The sequence below is a fragment of the Artemia franciscana genome, chromosome 20, assembly GCF_032884065.1.
Source record: "Artemia franciscana chromosome 20, ASM3288406v1, whole genome shotgun sequence".
Classification (NCBI taxonomy): Eukaryota; Metazoa; Arthropoda; class Branchiopoda; order Anostraca; family Artemiidae; genus Artemia; species Artemia franciscana.
This window is the reverse complement of record NC_088882.1, coordinates 20285568-20310300: the sequence shown is the minus strand read 5'-3', so window position 1 is coordinate 20310300 and position 24733 is coordinate 20285568. Positions and strand designations below refer to the sequence as shown.

The window sequence follows — 24733 nt, the reverse complement described above, 5'->3', positions numbered from 1 at the left end:
TGCCTTCAAGACATTTTCAAGACCTTTTAAGAGATTACAAGAAGTTTTTTCAGACATTTTCCTTCAAAAAGGTTTTCAAGACTAAGACGTTTCAAAACGTTTTTTTAAACATTTTAAAGAAATTTTTCTTCGCGACAATTTTCAAAAGATTTCAAGATGATTTAAGACGTTTTTAATCCATTTTTCTTCAAGAATTTTTCTTCATGATTTCTTTGGTAGTTATGCAATATGGGAAGGTTTATTTATGTTCAGGATGAATTAATCGAGCCTGGCTTACTACTTTAGGGTCTGTGGGGAACCCCCACTTGTAACTGTGGATGACACACACTTGATGTGTTACGTAATTTATAATCTAAAGATTTTTATCCCTTTTAGGATTCGCATATAAGACCAGAGCTCTCCCCCAAGGACCAGACCAGAGCCCTAACTATCTGGACCATTAAGCTATTCATAATGTTATGACCCGAAGAATGCATTCTAGTTGATAACCTATTGTACACGAGGAGAATTTCCTGTCCTGTATAATAAAACGATTAAATAATTCATGTGCTTCCAATTCTTTGCACATGAGAGCACAGGCATCCCAATGCTATTGATTTTCGGTCTATTAGATGCAGCTGCCTATTACAGCGTTGTTAATTTTCCACAAGCACATCCGTTCCTAAGGGCGTGGGTAGTCCTACAAAATAACGGTTAACATAGACACTTTTATCCGTCAAAAGACTGTCCTGCAGCACACACGCATCTGTGATCTTTCTTCCGTCAAAAAATTGCAAAACTCTTTATTTTTGCTTATAGGGGCTTTGTAAAACATGAACTAAAACGTAAATGAAACTTTACCTCTAATAACAACCCTTCCCCTTTCTAGAATTGTTTACTAGGGTGGGCTAGCCACGCACTGTCACGATGGCGTGAATGTGAATATTCTTGGCTCAAAGAACCGTGCCATTTTAGTTAAAAGCTCTCATAGGAAACCAAAAATAAAATGTGTATCTTTTTCTTGCAGGTGTGTCCAATAGAGCAATAGAAACGATGCATATTTATTAAGACCTCTAAGAAATACCTCATAATATGGCTTAAACGTTTCTCTAATAACATACCATCCCTAGATTTGGCTGCTAGGGTTCCAACCTTTCTTTGATTCTTGGTTCTTTTTGCTCCTATTTTATCCTTTATAAGATATTTCATTTTTTTATTTTGTGTGTTTTAATTACTTTTTCTGTGTTTTGAGTGTGCTAGTAGATTTAGTTTTATTAATAAATGTTTTATCTACAATAAAAGCATTAATTCTTTCAATTACTTATTCCTGGATAAATTTTCAATTTTTAATCAATTACGCAACGATATATCTAAAGCCAATGCTATTTTACATCTCATTGACTGAATAGCTAACTCAACCTGTCTAAATCACATTAGAAAATTAATTGCGCCTTAACCGGCAGCTGCATCTAATAGACCGAAAATCAATAGCATTGGGATGCTTGTGCTCTCATGTGGAAAGGATTGGAAGCATGAGAATCAATTAATCGTTCTAGTATTTGGGACAGGGGATTTCGCACAGGAGATTGTATGCAATAGGATATATTGGAGAAAGTATTCCTCGAATCAAAAGATTATGAATAGTTTTCTAATCCAGATAGTTAAGGCTCTGGCTTGATCATAGGGAGAAATCTCCAGTCTTAGATTTGAATCATAATGGGGACAAAAATTTATAGATTATAAAGGCTTTCTAAAAAATACCTTGAAAGCAAATGAAATTTCTTAAGGTTTTATGTAATATTCCACGTGTACATCATTGCTATGTAACATCCCAGTGCATTTCCTCCACAGTTACAAGAAGGGGCCCCCATGGATCCTGAAGAAGCAAGTCACGCTCGATTACGTTATCCTTAACATAAGTAAACATTTCCCTATTGCATAACAACCAAAAAAATCATTAAGAAAAATTTTCTGAAGGAAAATGTCTTAAAACGTCTTAAAATGTTGAAACACCTTGAAAAATGTCTTGAAGAAAAATGTATTAAAAACATCTAGGAATGCCTTGAAACGTTTTGAAGAAAAATGACTTAAAAATGTCTTGGAGGGTTTTAACAAAACTTCTCCACTTGACTAGTGGACTCTAACACATCCTAAAGCGTAACCATCAGAAGTAAACAAACTCTGGGCCTCGCAGGTGTCTTCATGGTCCTTGCAGGTTATTAAGAAAAACACTCTTTTTAGGTAAAACCCAAGCTCTATTACGTAACAACCAAAAAAAATCCTGATTTGGTGGAGTCTCGTAGGTTTGTAAACCACTCAAAGAAATTAGTATGTAACGATCAAACCTTATTATATAAGAACCAAAAGTAAACAAACCTTATTGGGTAACAAGCAAACCCTATGACGTAGTGTGCTCTTTCATAGTTTAGAAAACATTCTTTATTACTTAATATGCACTTGCACCTTGAAAAAGTTAAAAATGAGTGTCAGGACTGGGATTAGAAGCGATAAGTATGTCGTGGAATCTTCAATGCCCTCACAGGTGATAGACTTGACAAGCACTGATGAAACGCCTGAACTTGAATATTCTCCGGTGTTGAATTCTATTCAAAGCAACTTGCTAAGTGGAATTGAGGAGGATATTATGAAGAGACATGCCATGTTTTTTTTTATATGAACGTAGTCGAAGAAGCTCAAAGTTTACTGTGGAAAATAAGTGTATTTGAATCGGATTTTCCAGTACGTAAGAGAAACAATGCACTTTCTATTCATTTTAATGACATTATTACTCTTGTAAGATGTCTTGACAGTAGTGACACTTTTGTGCCTGTATTTGTGATAAAGCAACCAAGCGAGGTGCCATGTCTCCTTTCCATGGCTTATACTTCTTTAGTCTTTACGTAATAAGTGGTTGTTGAAATGTCAGAGAAACTTGAAAATTATCAGGTGAATTTTCCTCAACTACCTAAGCCTACCCAAGCAATTGACACTCATGCGACAGTTATTGTCTCTAAAGTGGCTTCAGAGCTGTCTGATTAAACGCAAAAATGTTCTTGATCAAATAGCTGGGCATGAAATAGTTTGCAGCGTGAAACCTGTTAATGACAGATAGTACGTCAATATTGTTAAATCTGCATCTGAAGATTTTTGTACATCAGTTCAGAACTTTATTTCGAGCACAACAGTTAAACAACGGCACTAGTGCTTTTTTGGTATTCTCCGAGATTTTTCAGTTGATGTTGACCTTTTAGTTATTAATGGGATACATGGTTCAAAAGTTCAAATCGACTGGACCAGACTATGTCAATCAAGCTTATATTTGAAGAATCCTTCGCCCAGTCTGCTTACTTTAAAAAAGGAATTCAAGTTGGATAACAATTTTTCGAATTCACAAAAATAAGGAAATACCTAAATGCTGACTCAATTGCCGGTCATACGATCACCTTAAAAGTAGTTGCACCAGCAATGTCCCAAAATGTACCCGATGTACTGGGCCACATCTTTTTACTAAGATTAGTCCTTGTAGCGCTGTTCCCAAGTGTGCTAACTGTGGTAAAATCATGCTTCTACTAGTCTGTTCTGCCCAGTATCTAAGGAAATAGTGTTTCACTTCCCCATTTCGCAGTGACTTTGGTGTTTTCAATAATATCTTTTAAAATATGGTACGAAGAATAAAGACTTCGTTATTGATAAGCTATACAATGGTTTTGATTTGGTCTCTCTGCAGGAGCATCTTCTTACAGACCTTAGCATTAACTTTTTGCGTCGTAGTCCTCTTCATGATGTGTTTTTACTACTGTCAAAGCCACAGGAGGCCGACCATTTGGTTGGCTAGCTTCTGTTTTTCAGCACAATCCGAATTTGGCTTCTACTGTGACTTTTTACTCGGATGAGTTTTTTGTTGGCTGTTCGAATGGACACTACAGTTTTTATAAATTCTTATCTTCTTTATGCTGATCGTTCTGCCAGATGGATGAGTCGCAATGCCAAAGCATAAAAGCACGTTGAAGTTCTTAGTGGACAAAATGTTATGTATTTCTTTAGATTATATGATCATGGGTGACCTTAAAACGGATGTAAATTATTCGTCAGTGACAAGCTGTTCATTATTTGATTGCCTTCCATCTTATCTTCTAAATCTCATCTGTTCACTTACATTCTCTATTCAGACAGTAAGTGCAATATTGATCACATTATTGTTCACCTAGTATCGTGTTAGATGTGGCACACAAAAACCTATTTGTCTTAATTTAAAAACTTTGAAAAATAAAGCAAAGCTTTGGTTAAAAATATGGAACGAATGCGATATCACATTATAGTGGTATGGATTTTCGTGTGTCAAAGAGAGAAAGGTGAAACATTATTAATACTGAATCGATTAGAAGTTATACGCCAAGCAGTGATTGTCTTCCAACACCTGCGTGGCATGGCCATCAGTCGTCTATATTTTCTAATTATAATTACCGTGTGCATTCTTTGTATACTCATTCCCTTTCTGCTATTTTAGTAACCCCCCTCCCTATCTCAGCGCCTTTGTATTACCATTTCTCTTTCGTTCGTAGTTGAAGCAATTAAGACACTAGAATCAGATAATGTTGATAATGATGGTATATCTAGATTTCACCTCTTATTAGATTGCACCCCTCCCCCGTTATTGATAATATACACCTACTCCTCCAGATGTGTCTTTTAATTTCTAGTGTACCGGAGATTTTTTTTGTGTGGTACTGTTTCTTCAATTTTAAAGAGGGGAAAATTTCCTTTAAATTGCTCTTCTCATCGTTCTACTACTATCTCTTGCACTTATAATAAAGTTCTTTTACATATGCTAGTACCTTTTGTTATAACCAGTTTGGATTTTGGCCCGTCGCCAAGTCCGTGACCATTCGCATCGCGTATTATCTCCTTTGCTCCTTGAAACTCTTCCAATCTTTGTTCTTTAGATCTAACCAAAGTTTCCAATAGTATAAGTCATAGTCAGCTTTATTCTGCTCTTCAGGGTTGTGGTGTTAATCTATCGGTTATAATTCTTCTCCGTTACTGGTACTCTAATTATTTTCTTCGGCTGAAATCGGACTATTATTGAAGTGAAAAGAGGTTTGAGACAGGGTGGACTCAATTCAAATTATGCATGTCAGGAGTTCTGGTAAAAATATCGGCTACCTATCTCTCTAGTTTTTCTAATGTTTCATATCTTACCTATGCTAATGACCTGCTTCGTATAAGCGGTACTGAAACTAGTCTATGTAATATGGTTTCTCGTGTCGATTCTTTTTTTTAGATATAGGACTCTCTCTTAATATTGATAAATGTGAATTCATTTCTTTTAACAAAAATTCTAGTGCTTTTCTTCGTTATAGTGGCTTTACTATCCCTCCCGTTGGTTCTCTTCGATAGCTTGGTATTTCTATTACTAATACTCTTCCAAGCTTGTACCAGCGCACAGTCTCCAATATTAATAAGAAAATCCAATTAGGATATGTTAATATTGTTGCCAATGGAGGTAAATATAATAAACTTGGGTTGGCCAAGCTCTACTCAACTTTTTGTGACCGTTCAAGCCTTTTCTCTTCTTGATTTTTTCCCTTTCTTAAGAAAAAATATCGAAAAAGAATTTGGGCTAATTATTTTAGATTGTGTAAATTTTGATTGTTTCTTTCTTGTTTGACGAAAAACCGGTTTCTTATTAACTAATTTCTGGCTCATGATATTACAGTAAAAATGGAAGTACTATACAGAAAGCTTTAAAATACTGCTCGTATCTGTTTTTCTCCGTACCAAAGCCTTATCAGGTTTTTTTCTGTCATAAGTTATTTTTCCTTTGTCTGTTGGTTTATTTTTTTCCCCTCTGTTGTAACTCCCATAAGTATAAAGAGTTAGTTAAAATTAATTAAAAACAATAATAAATACAATTTGCTTCCATTTTCCCCTACATTACTGGATAATTAGATTCTGCAAGTTGTGAGTTTTTTGTTTGTTATTTTTTCTCTCTTTTTCCCCTGTTTTCATTTTTTTCTCTTTTTTTAGTGTCTTTTATTTTTATGTGTTAGCCTGTCTTTTTATGTGTTAGCCTGTATCTATTTTTCATGTGATTTCTATTTTGATTTACATTGTATTTGTATATGTTCTTCCTTGTGTTACTCCACGTATTATACCCTCATATAGTGTGGGTCAAAAATTAGAAATAAATAGTAAATCCTAAGTGTTGGCACGGCACACCTTTAAAATTTAATGAATTCGACAAAATTTCCCATAGTCTTTTAGTGTTTCACTAAAGCACTTCAGTTTCACAAATTCTATCATGAAGTTTTAAATTGTATTTTTGAGTAGAGTTTGAAAGCTGTAGGCTCACATCGAAGAGCAGGCCCGCGATCTCTATAAAGTGCTTCAATGCAAAGTGTCACTTCAAAACTTCCGAAATAATGAGGGCAAAAAATATAATAAAGAACTTTAAATCAGAATTCATCAATATGTCAGTGTTTGTCGTTGAAAAGTCAAATCTAAGCATGATCGTCTCATTTGATTCAAGATTATCCTCAATTTTTACCGATATGACACTTTATTGGCTTTGACGCCTAACAGGCTGGTTTCTTTTCAAAAGCTTCAGATACAAATTCTCAAAAATGTGCCTTTTAAATTCTGTTATAAATCAGGATTGTAGTCCACATAAGAATATAGACAGTAGACAGTAGTTTCACTACAAAACAAAAACTACTTTAAGTAGTTGCACCGGGCTAGATTCAGTGTTGCAAAGACCATCATCATTAGAGCCCTTATAGTACTTTCGTTAAAAGGTTTGACGTCCAAAGTCACAACAAAAAGAATAAAGCTCTCAAATGGTATGCAGATTATATCTTAATAAAATTTTAGTACCATGATTATGATTTATATTGTATGATAGGCAAATCGAGGAACCGGAACCAAACCTATCCAGCACCCGCTTTCCAACCCAAACTTCTCGCATATAAGGTAAACACTTTTTACCAGTTCAACCTCAATCATGGTTGAACCAGTAGCTGCAACCATGTAAAGAGCGAACCACTGCCCAAATTAACCAAAAGTTGAAAAAGGCCTTTTGAAAAAGCTGCCTAATGAGGAGAAATTGTCATATGACACTGACTCAAAAATGGTAACTTTTATTGCTTTTATTTTATTACTTTTATTGCGCTACTTGCGACTTTGACTACGATTACTTGCGACTATGACTACTTCCGATAGTGACCACTTGTGACTCTGACTGTAACTACTTGTGATTGCGACTACTTTACTTAGAATTGCTTTCAGAAAATTTTGAGGGGAAATGTTGAACAAACAAAAAACCTATCTGCTTGCTGGTTGTCAAAAGGGTACATACAAATATGATGCCCAGAGTTGAAACTTTCAGGGCTTGCCCAAAGGGATGTTTGAAAGTAATAATAGGACAGCAATAGCACTCCTATATACCCTAATATCTTGCAATTATCCAGCCAGTATTCGGCTGGCTAATAACATAACAAATAAAGTTTGTTTTTTTGCCATCACCTGAATACCATGTTAACTTATGGGCCATTTTATGACCAAACACCATATTAGTTATAACTAGATTGTTTTATATACAAAATTGTTGCAGTCTGTAGCCCTGTAGCCATTACTGTTTCCTTTTCCTACACCAAATTTACTCACACTAGGATACCATCAGTCCCTATTTCTACCAATCTGGGTATTGAAATCTCCAAATAATCAAATCATTTTACTCATGTAACTTCAAGCGAAATTCGTGCGAGTCAAAAAAAATTTCCGTCAGTCGGCTTTACAGGCACATATACCACTATAGCTGATTCCCTGAAATTTTTAGTCATGAAAAGAGCGATTGGTATTCTATTATTAATACCATCCCAGCCTAAACAACACTTAGCAGCTTCCTTACTCACCGTGAGCCCTGCTCTGTGTCTATATGCCCCATGCCAGAGTAAACAAATGTTTCATAAAATCTTTCTGTTAAGGATGAAGAAGAAGAAGTTTTCCATGATGAATACATGTCGAACGAATTGAAACTGGAAGAAAAACCGACAAAAGAAGAAGAATATTTAGAATCAGTGGTATCAAGTCAACAAGTAATAGTTACTGCTAGAAAACCAGATAAGAGGCAAGTCGTCACTTTCGATACATTAACCCAACAAAATTTAGGATTCGTTTTGAAAAAATTTCGGATAGAACTAAAATCAATTATGGGGAAGTAAAATCACTGATATTGAGGGGTCTTGATCTTCATCTCCCAATTTAACTAGTTTCAAGAGTAATTAGTATTTTTATGAGTTTTGTACCTTATCTCTGATTGTGATTCCAGAAAAGACTATGGGCAGACGGGCTCTATTAGGCTTAGGTCGCTTGTTTGCCTGTGATTCCGAGTGAATTCACTCCTTCGTTTTGCGTAGAGGTCCAGTGGACACTGTTTGAGAGGCAACACTCAAGTATTATGAAGAATCTCAGTCTTACCTTTTCTGCAAGTCCTGTTGAAATGGTCAATCATAAATCTTAGAGAAAAATTTATTTTGGGTTTCTTAAAAGCCTTCAAATGGCACACGGAACTAATCAGACAATTTTTATTATCCTTACTTTATGCCTATCTACCTTAGTGCGATCCTGGGAGGGATGGATGATAGACTAAGTATCAACAAGTGAAGTAACATCATTTTTATAAAATTCTGAAAAAGGATTATACCAGCTTTGCCTCTCATTCAGACTAACTCCCTTGGCTTTACTCCAATTAGCTATGACTCTCAACTTTTTAAACACAGCCCAGCAGGAGGGTTTTTATTGAAAAAATCAACGAACTCGGTCTTAGTGAGCAGGAAAAGAGTCTTTTCAACAATTCATACCTGTCTTCTGCTATTTTGTATAGCATAAAATGGTTTGGACTAAATAAAACCTAAAAAGAATCCAAGGTTTTAGCTGTCTTGAAGATAAAATGATGGTAATGACAACATAGTTTTTATGTCTTTCAAATGTCATAAATAAGGTATGGTATAAATTATTTTTCACAGTTCTTTGTTTTGATGAAATCATAAAATACTGCATAAAAACCTTTTGAAAGTATATAGTTAACCATAGTCTTGCAAAACCCTCAAAAAGAGGTATTTACGCCAGAGGTGAAGCACCTCAGGACGTACCCTCCTCATTGATCTTTTCAATTTGAGATTTGTAAGATTGTTTGCTTAATTTTTGTTATGCCCATGTAGTTTTGCGATTTGTATAAGCTTTTGGAAGTTGGCATTTCCCAAACACACTTTCAATAAAATTTTTCTCTTTTTTCCGACAGATCCTTTAGCTTGGACTTCCCAGGTTTTTACATAGAGTCAGTGCTTGATGTGTTTTCAGATGTGTACGGCCATTCTCTGGTCTTTGCAAGAAAATTCTCAGATCCACTTGACGCATATTTTGCAAAGGATTAGAGTAGATGGTGTTTCAGGGACATAAATTACTTTTAACTCCCAAATACCTTTGTACCAAGGTGGCAAAACTTGCTTAAACATAGGTTGGTAGGAAACAAAGGCCATGAAATTTTCTCTCGAGAACTTTCGGACCGCTGAACACTATGGTCTGTTTAATATTCTTCTAAATATTTCATGATCAGAATATTATACCTGACGCGGGGATGCCATGGATATTCTGTGGTAGCCACAACACTATGCTGGGTAGAGAATTTAAAGTGGCGAAACCCTATATGGGCCAGTGTATTCTCCTGATGAGCTCTTATGTTGGGTGTTGCCTCTGAATCATTTGTCTATATTATTTTTTCTATTGTTTGGTAAATGACGACTTATACTTATTGACGACATGACTATCTGTCCATGAATTATTCTTTATGGTTGATTGTGTGTGGCTATGCTGTTTGACCTATATGATTGTATGGATGAGTAGGGTTGAGGCCTCATTCAAGTGCTGATCTATATTAATCACTAATTTAGGAAAACAGTCTTCCTTTTATCCTTCTGTCTCTCTTTTTTTCTTTTTTTTGTGTTTGTGCTGTTGCATTGGTGATTTCTCTTTTCATGATATTATTCCAGGTTGGATCCAGTGCTGGTGGAGAATTTTTTTTTAGTTTTCTGCCCGACAGACCTTTACCCTGGTCCAGGTTTTTAACCTGATATTGTTAATTATTGGTGAGATGGCACTTAGGCAAATTTCATGTTCTTTCATGTTTTTGTTTATGTATTTATTGACCTATTGACCAATTGACCTTGGCATGTTTTTAAGACTTTGATTGTTGGATTTTGATTTGGATGTTGGTTTGTTTTGGATTTATTTTCAATAACTTTTTATGCAACAAAACACAAATATTAGCCTCGGAACTCGGAACGATTTTTGAAAGTTAGTAAGTGTAAAAGTCGTTGTTTTCTTTGTCAAGATCATTTTGTCCCATGGACTTCTGTTAAGAGTACATTGTATAATGAAAATTTTGCATGCAAGTTACGTGGTAATGTTAATTGTAGAACAACCAATGTAATTTACCTATTAGAATGTAATAATATATCTAAAAGATTTTCTGGACATAAGACAACAGTTAATAATGAAAAAACTAATAACTATCTAGGTCAACATTGTAATAATGGTAAATGTTCCATATCAGATATAACTGTCACTATTTTAGAAAATTTAGAATTAGAAAATTTAAATAAAGAAGAGAAGAATAATAGACTACGTAAACAGGATGATTTCTGGATCCATACTCTTGGTACAGCTTATCTTTTTGGGCTAAATGATCGTGTAGCAAAATATGGTGACATGTCTCATGTTGTTGTTAAATGTATTGATGGTTTTATGGACCATCCTTCTTTTACTTGTCCTACTAAACGTAAAAAACGATCGAGAGGACATAGGAAAAATAATAGAAAAAATGAATTAGATGTACATACGCTTTCTATAGATCTATGCCAGCTACTTGAATCTAGGGGTATGATTTCTGTAATAAAATATCTAAATAATTTATCCAAGAGGAATTTAATCAAACTTTTCTGGATTATTAAGAATAATACAGCTCTTGATTATAATTTTAAAGTAATATGTGAAACAATTTGGTTTCTAACTAAACCCAAATTTATTTCGAAAAAGAAAAAGTTCGATAAGATTAGTAATAAGGATAACAGATTATATTTACCTATTAATTTTACTTGTAAGCAGATTGAAGATATTAATTTACCAGAAATTTTAAATCAGCGGCATGTGAAACAGGCCCTTCCTAGTAATTTGAATTATAATGATAGTCCAGTTTTAACTTATAAATTTTCAAAAACTATTGGGCAAATTATTTTTAATTATAATTTAATACTAAAAAGACTAGATAGTGATATAGATTGGAAACCGGTTTGTAATTGTAAGCAACTTGGCCCATTTGTAAATCCTACTTACAAACATGTTATAACAGGGGACTTGCCAATAATAAAGCAAGATGATCTTCAAATTATAATGAACAAAGGGGCTAATTTCCGTCTTTCTCATCATCTGAAACCATCGAGTGTTCTTGATGGCTTGGAAAATGATTTTGGTTTATTTATTGATAAGTGGTGTAAGAAAGAGAATAAAAATAAAGAGAGTTTTCAAAGTTGGAAGAATTTGATTATTAGTAGAATAAGAAACAAAATATATTCTAACTTAAAAAATAGTAACACTAAATCATTATTTTATAATACGAACATTAAACAAGCAATTGCTAATCTAAAGAATGAATATGTAATTGTGCCAGTGGATAAAGCTAATAATAATTTTGCCATAATTTTTCAGAAGCTGTATTGTGATATCTTAAAAAGGGAGTTATGCACAACTACTGTTTACGAAAAGGTAAATATAGAGGATGAGAATTTAATTGAAAAAACTGAAGAAATACTTTTTAAAAATTTTAATATTAAAATAAATGACAATTATAGAAAGTTCCCTTTTCTATATTGGACTGTAAAATTTCATAAGAATCCCCCTAAACCACGGTTTATTGCTGGAGCAGCTAAATGTCCAACCCGCATTGCTGCTACTGACCTCTCTTTAATTTTAAAGGAAATTGTAAATAAACTTAAAACCTATTGCTCTGGTATTAAAAAATTGTCGAATTTATAATCCATATTGGAGTGTTAATAATTCACTGCAGGTGATAGATTCTTTAACAATGGTTTCTGCTAAAAGAATTGAGTCTTTCGATTTTGCGACAATGTATACTAATTTATCACTTAATGTAGTGTTTGATAATTTAAAAACTGTTATCAAGAAATCTTTCCTCTTGTCTAGTAAAAGGTTCTTAAAAATAGACATTTATAATAAAAAAGCTATATGGACAAATTGCTTTAATACTACAGTTAACTTGAGATGTTACAGCTTGGATATGATTTTTGAGTTATTAGAATTTGTTTTATACAATACTTATATAAGATTTGGGGATGATTTGTACAAGCAAATATTGGAATTCCCATGGGGGGGAATGCCAGCCCATTTATAGCTGACTTGTTTTTAAGTCAACTAGAATATAAATATATGATGGATAAGAATAATCCAGTTAATTTAAAACATGCTTTGTCAAATAATAAAAGATATTTAGATGATATTTTGGTCTTAAATTGTAAGGATTTCATTGATGTTTCTAAAAATATATATCCATCAGAGCTTATTCTTGAGCCTAGTCATGGCACTGGTCATGAAGATGATTTCTTAGATTTAAATATTAATATTTGTGATAATAATAAATTAAGTTTTAAAATGTATAATAAAACGGATGATTTTGATTTTGAAGTGATTAGTTTCCCATTCCCTGAAAGTAATATACACTCAAATATCACATATTCAGCGTTTTTCTCACAGTTACTTCGCTATGCAAGGATTTGTAGTAATTATATTGATTTTAAAAATAGATGTAAAATCTTAAGCCAAACTTGATATCAAGAGGTTTTTCTGCAAATAAATTAACTTGGCAATTTAAAAACTTAGGTTTCATTATAACGAACTTTTAAATAAATATCAAAAGAATTATCTAGAAATACTTAAAGAAATTTTCAACTAATTTCGAAGGTTCGAGAAATGTTGTCGCAGCGCCATTTATTTTGAATTGTGTTTCTAATTGAGCGGATTTTCTTAAAAATTAGCCACATGGTAAAGATGAATTTTATAATTGTTTAGTTCATTCAGGTTTTTTGCAATGTGTTAATTTTTGTGATTTGGTAAAATTTATAATATTTAGTTTACCTATTATTGCTAAAGGGAGGGATATATTAACAGGATAAGCTTGTTTTGGTTTTACTTGGTTGTTTTACATTTGCTGTTTTTTTCTTTCATAGGCATGTATTCTGGGGGTGATACCCGACGCGGGGATGCCATGGATATTCTGTGGTAGCCACAACACTGTGCTGGGTAGAGAATTTAGAGTGGCGAAACCCTATATAGGCCAGTGTATTCTTTTGATGAGCCCTTATGTTGGGTGTTGCCTCTGAATTATTTGTCAATATTATTTTTTCTATTGTTTGGTAAATGACGACTTATACTTATTGACGACATGACTGCCTGTCCATGGATTATTCTTTATGGTTGATTGTGTGTGGCTATGCTGTTTGACCTATGTGATTGTATGGATGAGTATGGTTAAGGCCTCATTCAAGTGCTGGTCTATGTTAATCACTAATTTAGGAAAACAGTCTTCCTTTTATCCTTCTGTCTCTCTTTTTTTCTTTTTTTTGTGTTTGTGCTGTTGCATTGGTGATTTCTCTTTTCATGATATTCATATTTCATTATTCAAGGAGTCCTCATGCCTAGGAACCTTGAAGACAGTATCTGAATTGTTAGACAATCTAATCATAATTTCTTGGGGAGGTGACTCCTTACCAGAGTCCCGGACACTTTTGTCAGAAATTAAGGCAAGTGGGGCTTGGAAGCAGTTTATGTTTCATAGAACTTCTTTCCTCTGTCATCATGACCTAAAAATTTACTTGCCTTATTTGTTTTAAGACTACCTGGGCCAAAGTGATTTGTCTTATAATTTTCACGCCGACCGAAGAAAAAACAACAATAAAAAACATATTTGTTTTGAAAAACTAAGAGATGTGGTGCAGTTAGACGGAGCGATGGCTCTTTGTTGTTCTCTAGTCAAAATGATTAAAGATCCTTCCATTATATCAGTTTACAGAAGCTACGAAATATCTACCTATATGCTAAAAGTTTGATTATTGGGTAGATGAAGAAAACTGTTGGAGGAGCCATGGACCCTGTTTGTTTATAAGTATTATGGATTTAAAATGTTTTCAAGATTCCACTTTAAAAGATGAGCAGTATGTCTACATTTCTTCTAAAGATTTGATACTGAGTGAGGGGCAGAGATACCATAGACCTAATTTTTGCCTCCTACCATACAGGTTGAAAATCAGTACATGCTTATGATTTAATGAAGGTGCTATCTGCCTATGTCTGTGCTAACAAGGTGTCAGGAAGGAAGGGTATATTTTAATTTGATTTGGTTTGTATTAGTCCCTAGTCAGTCTGCAGTCATCCTGCTAAAATATAGAATTTTTATTAACGTTCTTCATACATGAGTAGAGTCGATTTCAGCTATTATGAATAATTATATATGAGTACGAATACCCTAATATTTCAACGTGGGGAAGAAGACCAAGGAAGAGACCCCATTGTCATAATGACACCAGTAGCTACTATGTTTTATGACATGCTCAATAAGAATCGCTACTTATTGTAAGATGGTTTAATATATGACCTTAAGAACCTCATCATCTTAAAAGAAAACCTTATTCTTCAGACCGGAAGACTCTCACAAGACTTCACTTGACGGTCTTTAGGTTGTATTGATTTAGTCAGTACATTCTGGCCAAGGAATTTATAGAAAGTTTTATCTGACAAATTTCGTAACTATACCAATCTTAAATAAGTTGTCGTTTCACGAGGTACTTGTTAGACCAGCTTAGAATTGTTTGTAAAATATAGAAATATCTATTTCTAAAATAACATCTGGTGACATCTCTAAAAAAAAAAAATTATAAATTAAAACTTACCTGGATCTCTGCCTCTTGGATGGTGTGGAAAAAAAGTATTCCTTAAAATATAATACAGAATCTCTGTAAATTTTCTGAAGTTGGCCTAGTGTGATATAAAACTTACCGTGCTCACTTTTCTTGAAAATTTTTCCACTTTTTCTTCTAAATTTTTCACCTTGCAAGAAAAAATATTACTAATAATACTACCTAGGTAAGTGAAGCTATGCAAAGGTTAGCCCTGATCTGTTCTTTTTTTAGTTATTGTCTGCTTTATCCGTCTGTGTTAAACAATTCCTGACTAAACATTTTATGATTAAAGAGTCCAAGGTATCAGTCATAGTAGTATCATTAGTCATAGTAGTCGTAGCTGCCTCATTAGGCAGCTTTTTCAAAAGGCCTTTTTCAACTTTTGGTTAATTTGGGCAGTGGTTCGCTCTTTACTAGGTTACAGCTACTGGTGCAACCATGATTGAGTTTGAACTGGTAAAACTAGTTTGTTGTTTGGTTTGCAAAGCGGGTACTAGAGAGGTTCTGGTTGCTCGATTTGGTACTCCTGGTTTCGGTTGCTCGATTTGCCTATCATGCAAAATAAATCATAATCACGGTACTAAAATTCTATTAAGATATAACATGGATGTCATTTGAGAGCTTTATTCTTTTTGTTGTGAATTTGGACGACAAACCTTTTGACAAAAGTACTATAAGGGTTCTAATGATGATGGTCTTTGCAACACTGAATCTAGCCCGGTGCAACTACTTCCAGTAGCTGTTGTTTTGTAGTGCAACTACAGTCTACATTCTTATTTGGCATACAATCCTGATTTGCAACAGAATTTAAAAGGCATATTGAATATATTTCTTTTGTTTTTGAGGTTTATTCTTTTTGTTGTGAATTTGGACGTCAAACATTTTAACGATTGTACTATAAGGGTTCTAATAACGATGGTCTTTGCAACACTGAATCTAGCCCTATTGAACCGACTGACGGAGATACTAGTGACGCAGATGAATTTTACTTACAGTTAAAGGAGCAAATAGACAAGGTCTTAGGTAGAAATATGGTGCTTTTACTAGGAGATTCCAATACCCAAGTTGGTAGAAACAGCGATAGATTGTATCCTAAACTAGCAGTAGTGGCAATAGACTGCTGCAATTTTGTAGGTATAACAATCTAGTAATAACCAATATGGTGTTTTGTTAGCATGGTTAGTTAACATGGTATTCAGATGATGGTAAGACAACAAAATTTATTGATTATGTTATTGTAAACCGAATACTGGCTGGATCAATACAAGATGTTAGGATACATAGAAGTGCTGTTGCTGTCCTTTTATTAATTTCAAACATCCCTCTGGGTAAGCCCTGAAAGTTTCAACTCTGGGCTTCATAATTTTATGCACCCTTTTGAGAACCATCGTGCAAATAGTGTGTTTTTATTTTGTTCAACATTTCCCCTCAAAATTTCCTGAAAGCAGTTCTAATTAAAGTAGCCGCAATTGCAAGTAGTGACAGTCAGAGTCACAAGTAATCGTTATCGCAAGTTGTCACAGTCACCATTAGTCGTAGTCTAAGTCGCAAGTCGTGAAAGTTGCAAGCAGTCATCCTCTCAAGTATTCCTATTCATAGTCACATGTAGTCACAGTAGCATCCATAGGTAGTTACTCCGCCCTCTGAGCAGTTTCAACACACCCCATATGATACCCCAAAAGTTTAATCTTGATATCCTGAATAGCTTCTTAAATATTACTGATAAGCCCTTCGATAAACAGCATGCACATGGTATGTTTTAATTTTGTTTCTCCCGTTATTTCCTTAAAGTTTCATGTTTATGCCTTAAGCCTTTTTGGAAACACAGGACCAGACATGCCCTCTCTCAACGATAATAAACCTTATATGAAATCAATCAGCAACATGCAAAGCCTTTAGCCCTTGCTTCGGGGGCTTTGTCACCCCAGAGGTATAGTTATTTGACTTTTAACAAAAGTCTTCTCCTAAATTTTTATCTGATGTCTTCATAGGATAATTGTGTTGGAGGGGGAAGGATTATTATTAGAACTAGAACGCATAATATCCAATCGAATGAGGTACCCATGCAAAAAAGTGACTTGTTGTTCAACAAGGGGGACTTTAATTATCCTACAAAATGTTTTAGACCATGCTGATTCCATTGGTGCAAGTTTCATTTTGATGTGACACCATTTCCAAGGGGCTTCAGGCTCTTTTTCAAAATCATCATAAATTAGTTTTCGCAATAAACTTCTACTTTCAAGATTAACCAAAATAAAAGTTACGATTCCTGAGTCAGTGTCATGTGACAATTTTTCCTCATTAGGCAGCTTTTTCAAAAGGCCTTTTTCAACTTTTGGTTAATTTGGGCAGTGGTTCGCTCTTTACTAGGTTACAGCTACTGGCGCAACCATGATTGAGTTTAAAGTGGTAAAACTAGTTTGTTGTTCGGTTTGCAAAGCGGGTACTGGAGAGGTTATGGTTGCTCGATTTGGTACTCCTGGTTTCGGTTGCTCGATTTGCCTATCATGCAAAATAAATCATAATCACGGTACTAAAATTCTATTAAGATATAACATGGATGCTATTTGAGAGCTTTATTCTTTTTGTTGTGACTTTGGACGTCAAACCTTTTGACAAAAGTACTATAAGGGTTCTAATGTTGATGGTCTTTGCAACACTGAATCTAGCCCAGTGCAACTACTCCCAGTAGCTGCTGTTTTGTAGTGCAATTACAGTCTACATTCTTATTTGGCCTACAATCATGATTTGCAACAGAATTTAAAAGGCATATTGAACATATTTCTTTTTGTTTTTGAGGTTTATTCTTTTTGTTGTGAATTTCGACGTCAAACCTTTTAACGAAAGTACTATAAGGGTTCTAATGATGATGGGCTTTGCAACACTGAATCTAGCCCGGTGCAACTACCCGGTGAAGTAGTTCTTGTTTTGTAGTGCAACTACTGTCTACTGTCTACATTCTTATTTGGCCTACAATCCTGATTTGCAACAGTATTTAAAAGGCATATTGAACATATTGGAAAGTTTGAATCTGAAAATTTGGAAAAGAAAACCAGCCTGTTAGACGTCAAAGCCAAAAAAGTGTCATATCGGTAGAAATTGAGGGTAATATGGAATCAAATGAGACAATCATGCTTAGATTTGACTTTTTAGCTACAAACACTGACAAATGCTGATATATTAATAAACACTGATTTAAATTTCTTTATTATATTTTTTGATCTGATTATTTCTTAAGTTTTGAAGTGACACTTTGTATTGAAGCACTTTATAGAGATCGCGGGCCTGCTCTTCGATGTGAGCCTACAGCTTTCGAACTCTACTCAAAATATAATTAAAAAAATTAACGGAAGTATTTGTGAAGCTTAAGTGAAACCAGTTGACTACTCAGAAGTACCGCTGTTAGGATCAACCTGCTTTATGTTAGCCTAGATGTTTAGCTTCTATGCCCAATGAACGCCTTTTTGCACGGAGCCCAGGTTATATTGTACAAAATCAAACAAACTGGCTTATACTTTTTTTCAAACTAAGCCTAGTTATCTCGATAGTTATCTCAATTATCTCAAATCAACTTCTTATGAGACTTAAGCCCATGCTTTCACTACAAGCAACCTATTCAAATGGTCTTTATCAGCTTTACAGGAAAGTATTCTATAATTTCTGGTTGACGAAATCAATCTTTCAGTATCCATTTCGATTTTACCCAGCCTATTGATTTGATGTGATTTATTGATCAAAATTATCGACGAGACTGAGATTCATGAACTTGTATGATATTTTGCAAAATCGATGGATTTTAACCGGAACTCGCGCACAGCTGCAACATTGTACATCTTGCCAAATAATCGTGTTTACATGCAAAGAATCGTATATGTGGTTCCGAAAATTTCCTTAAACGACAAAAACTGTTTTCTGTAGTAATACTATTGGTAGCCAAGAGAGTCAGAATGAATTTTAATCTGAAAACAACTTCATGTCGGTTCATTGTACAGAGTTTCTGTGTTGCGAGAGCAACACTTTGGTTTTGTCCCGTTTGTTTTTGTTTTCCTATGCCGCCGATCTCAGCTTATTCCTGGAAACTGGTAAGGATCTAACCTGTGCGGTTTTACGGAAAGTGTGAACCTCAGGCCGGATTGATGAATATGAAATTACATTTTGGAAAGCTCCGCAGAACTCTTGCCTTGGGCCAAAAAGTATGGTTTTTGCTTGTCCACGAGCCAGAGCCTATAGTGTGCGAAGTGAAGTGGAGTTATATATATCCTATGTCAGAGAGGAGTATCTGAAGTTGTGCAGCCAAGCTTTTGTTTCATGAAACCATGTTTCTGCTTTCGAGTGGAAAGCTTCGTTGTAGCAGGCAAGCAGGCAGGCACTACTTTCAAATTGAAGGTTGACTAAAATATATAAGTGTTAAATATATGCAGCAGTTACCCGGCCCCACAGCCAATATATCTTTTGTGAGTGATAAATAAAAAAAATTACAGAAGGAAAAATGTGGCATTTTCCCACGGGTCCGAAAGTACTGCCATCTATTGTTTCTACCCATTTCTGTTCGTGATTTCAGTTGAGTTTATCATTCGGTTTTTATGGCACTTGGTATTAACCAAGTGACATATAGCAATCGCAAATTCTGTCGGTCTGTCTGTCTGTCGGTCTGTCGGTCCCGGTTTTGCTACTTTAGGCACTTCAAGGTAAGCTATGACGATGAAATTTGGCAGGCGTACGAGGGACCTGACCAGATTAAATTAGAAATAGTCTTTTTCCCGATTTGACCATCTGGGGGGAGTGGGGGCCCGTTAATTCGGAAGGAATAGAAAAATTTAAGTATTTTTAACTAACGAACGGTTGATCAGATCTTGATGAAATTTAATGTTTGAAAAGATATCGTGTCTCAGAACTGTTAATTTAAATCCCAACCAGATCTTGTGACATTGAGGGGGAGAGTTGGGAGGGGGAACCCTAAAAACTTGGAAAACACTTAGATTGGAGGGATTGGGATGAAACTTGATGGTGAAAATAACCACAAGTCCCAGATACATGATTGACCTAGCCGGAACGAATCTGCTCTCTTTGGATTAGTTGGGGGGGGGGCTATTCTAAAAATTAGAAAAAATGAGGTATTTTTAACTTACGAACGGGTTATCGGATCTCAATGAAATTTGATATTTAGAAGGATATCGTGTCTGAAAGCTCTTATTTTAAATCAAGACTGGATCTGGTGACATTGGGGGTGTTTAAAGTGGGGGAACCTAAAATCATGGAAAACGCTTAGATTGGAGGGATGGGGATGAAACTTGGTGGTAAAAACAAGCAGAAGTCTTAGATACGTGATTTACATAATTGGAACGGATCCGCTCTATTGGGGGGGGGGGGGTATTCTAAAAAATCAGAAAAAATGATGTATTTTTAACTTACGAAGGAGTGATCGGATCTTCATGAAACTCCATATTTAGAAGGACCTCGTAAATCAGATATCTTATTTTAAATCTCAACAGGATCCAGCGTAATTGGGGGGGGGGGTAGTTGGGGAACCGGAAATCTTAGAAAATACTTAAAGCGGTGAGATCAGGATGAAACTGGATGGGAAGAATAAAAACATGTCTAAGATACATGACTGACATAACTGGACCAGATATGCTTTCATTGGTGGAGTTGGGGGGGGGGTTGTAATTTGGAAAAATGAGGCATTTGTAATTTACGAAAGGGTGATCAGATCTTAATGAAAATTGATATTTAGAAGGATCTTGTGCTTTAAAGTTCTAACTTTGAATTCTGACCAGATCCTGTGACATTGGGGGGGGTGGAGGGTGAAACCGGAATTCTTTAAAAAAGTGAAAATTGGGGTATTTTTATCTTACGAATAGGTGATCGGATTTTAATTAAATTTGATATTTAAAAGGAATCCATGTCTCAGAGCTCTTATTTCAAATCCCGACCAGATCTTTGACATTGTGGGAGTTGGAGGGGGAAATCTTGGAAAACACTTGGAGTGGAGGAATCGGGATGAAACTTGGTGGATAGAATAAGCAAATGTCCTTTATACGTGATTGACGGAACCGTGCTGTATTCGCTCTCTTTGGGGGATTTAGGGGCAGGGGCTCAGTGATTAGGGCGAGTCAGGTGCTTCTGGACGTGCTAAGACGATGAAAATCGGTAGGCGTGTCAGGGACCTGCACAAATTGACTTGATAAAGTCGTTTTCCCAGATTCGACCTTCTGGGGGGCTAAAGGGAGAGGAAAAATTAGAAAAAAATAGGTATTTATAACTTACGAGTGGGTTATTGGATCTTAATGAATTTTGATATTTAGAAGGACTTCGTGACTCAGAGCTCTTATTTTAAATCCTTACCGGCATTAAGCCTCTTAATTTCCTTTTAAATCAATCTATTGATTCATAGAATTTTGATAGAGCTCATACCATATGATCTCTTGGCTCTTAGCTCTTCTTGCCTAATCACAAGTGCCATATGAGCTCTTAGCTCTTGTTCGGACTTGGGATTGCGGTAGAGAAATGGTATCAGATGTGCCTAATAAACTTTAAAAGTGCTCTCATTGCTAAAGAAATTGGAGCTTATCCTTTGCCTTTGATGAGCTGATCTAAGCATATGACATCCTGTTTTTGGTACAAAAATTCCTTCATGATGTATAACAGTTTGAAAGTTTCAAGGAGTTGACAACTTCAGTAGTAAGGTACACAATGAAAAGAAATCTAGGTCGATACAGATTGTGAGACATATAGAGAACTTGTAAGCAACAGTCGGCTGTTAGGTAATAATCACCCTCGGCAATGAGGGGTTTGCCACTTTTGCTAGTCGGTGTACTTATTATTTGTTTCCGGTGTATTTGATGGCTAAACCAATTTGGATCCAGTGGTAAGACATGGTGAGGACTTGTAAGTAATAATCGGCTGTTGGGCTACAATCATTTTCAGCGATGAGGGGTTTGCAACTTATGCTAGTTGGTGTACCAATTTATTTGTTTCCGGTGAACTTGATGTCTATCACGGGAGAGGGACTTGTAAGTAAGAATCTGTTCACTTTGGGCTAGAAATTTGTGCAAATTTGTGCACATTGTATTCGATCTCTTTAAATCTGACAGAATTAAGTGTTTACGCATCGGGTACAAACGATAACGTAAAACAATGAGGCAGATTCGTAATAATTAGTGTAACCTATGGTATTTTAATCCTGAAAAGTTACGGATAGCTTTATATTACCAACTAGATTATATAAGATATTATTCCAAGTTTTCACCCGTCAAGATTTCTACAATTGAAAAAGATAAAGTTCAAGTGACTGCAAAGTCCATTTAGTCCCTTCTTTCGATATTATTTTGTAGTTGTTGTTTTTCAACGCTGAGGAATAGCCTTTGGTCGTGTGATAACTGATTGCGTTCTTGTTTGAACATACCGTTTTAAAAACTTCAATAGGGGGACAACTTCATCACTTAACCGATAGTGAAGAAACATGCACAAACGAGAATGTAAAACAATGAGATTGTTTCGTAATAATTAATAGAATGTCATCTATGGTATTTTGATCCTGAAAAATTAGGAATGGCTTTATAATACCAACTAGATTGTATAAGATATTGTTCCGAGTTTTCATCCGTCACGGTGTCTACGATTGAAAAGGATAAACTTCAAGTGGTTGCAAAGTCAATTTAGTCCCTTCTTTCAATACAATTTTGTTGTAGATTTTTCAACGCTGTGGAATAGCCTTTGATCATGCGATTACTGATCGATAGCGAAGAAAAAAAAAGTGTTGTTCTCGCAACACTTTAGTCGGCGAAGCCGGACAAAGGTTGCCGCAACACTTCACGTTGCCCGGGCAACGTAGGTCTAGTTTTTTTCTATGATGTCTTCAAATTAAAAAAAGAAATGTTTGCTTTAAATCTTACTTTGTTAAAGATAAAACCATTGAAACAATTTCCATTTTTTTCAAAACAGCTCTGTTCTAAGATAAGTTTAATTACCATACCTTCAATATCTCTCCTCCTCCTCCTCAAATCATTGTTTCCCTTTTTGATTTCTGTTCAAGAACAGGTAGAAATGAATCCTTCAATTCTTCATTATTTTTCATCGAAAAGCTTAATGTGTCTGTCGGGCAAGCTTTTTTGCAAAGTTTTGTTTTATTTTTGTCAGTAAAACCATTTGAGCCTTATTTTTACTTATATAAGTGTCAAGCTTATCTTGTTATTCATTAGATTTTTTTCAATGACTTATTTTTCTTAATTAATGGAAATGCACCAAATCCTACAAATTATTTATCTTATGAAGGAAGGTGTCAGATGAAGAAGTTGGACAGAAAAATACTAGAGATGCGATGATGTTTTCAGTATCGTTTTCATCTAATATTGGTGGCACGGGTACACTTACCGGCACACCTCCAAACCTGGCCATGAAAGCCACTCTAAATTCGTGAGTTGGTATTGCATGACTAGTTAAGTCTGGAAGCATCTGTTTATCCAGTTTTTGTAGTTAGTTACTTAAGCTATTATAATTCACTAATCAAGGCATAGATTGATATAATATAAGGCTTGTTTTCTCTATTTCTCTAATTCTAATAAGAGCTTCAGAAGTGTCAGCTCAATTCTGGATGAGTCGAATTAAACAACACCTAATTTTACACTTCTAAATCTAGTAAAAATTATTACAATAAACCTTTCCCATACGGTACATCTGGTTTTAAGCTAAATGATATCAGATATAATGGTTTTACTGTTTTTACCGTTGCACAGAGCTATGTTTGTAATCTGGCAATATTGTGTTTTTTGATTAGTTATTTTTTGTCCAGGGTTTTTTCTAGATGCTACCTCTCTCTCTTTGTGCGATTCTAGTCTTTGTAATTAATAAAATGAAAATTTTCCTAATAGTTTTTCTTTTACATATAAATGCACATTTCGGATTTTTCTCTTCTTAATTAGAAAAATAAAGATTACAAATCGAAAAACGGAAACAATCTAAATATTTTTCATTTAATGAACTTCACACAGCATTTATATAGCACATTGTTTTAAAGTAAACATGGTATTTATAGCCTTTTGACTAAATACGAATAAATGAAATAAATTTTATTGTTCTAAAATAAGTACACAAAGCACTAGCCGGAGAGGAGTGAAAAAAAAAAAATAGGAAGAAACAAAGACTTCACATTAATAAATTGCAGTGAACATAGGCAAATAAACACACTCAAAAGGAACGGATGACATTCAACAACACTAACAGAGTTAGATAAATAACTAAGATAGACCGACCCTAGTTATAGGGAACATATATCAGGTAACAAAATTCCATTTTTAATGGAAGAACATTGACAATATTAAAGTCTGTGTTTCAAATAATGCAACACTATTTCAAGTAATGCTTCCCAGAATTCCGTCCCAATGGCTGCCATCATTCTTTGAAGAAGAGCATTTGCGCCAGCGTCCAGATTATTATGCTAAGCCGCCCAAGTATTTATACAAACAAATTTGTTTGAATTTGGCTTATATCATATTCAAATTAGTTGTTTAATTTGCCATTTGCACACTTTTTCTCACGAAAAAGTAATAAAGTTTATCTAAGGCATTAAGTTTCGTAAGGTTTAAAGCCCTTAAATAATTTATATTGTTTCATATCTTTACCATGATATTGAAACATTAGACTAAATCATGACTTCTCTTTAGTAAACTTTGAACTCATTTGGAGGGAAGGTACTACTACAGAAAAGGTACTTTATCATTGTATACACTAAA

The 24733-nt window shown here is 34.7% G+C and overlaps 1 protein-coding gene across 7 annotated transcripts in view; it reads left to right on the top strand.

Annotated features, from left to right (window-relative positions):
- The window catches only part of LOC136039876 (Na(+)/citrate cotransporter-like), a 101227-nt gene that overhangs the window by 45272 nt on the left and 31222 nt on the right, over window positions 1-24733 (top strand). For 4 of the 7 annotated variants that reach the window (XM_065723827.1, XM_065723826.1, XM_065723830.1 and 1 more), the window contains exons 5-6: window positions 7962-8104; window positions 23277-23417. In XM_065723827.1, coding sequence (XP_065579899.1) covers window positions 7962-8104; window positions 23277-23417 — 284 coding nt within the window. The remainder of the gene's footprint in view (window positions 1-7961; window positions 8105-23276; window positions 23418-24733) is intronic. The other 3 variants (XM_065723833.1, XM_065723831.1, XM_065723832.1) reach the window with 1 other exon arrangement.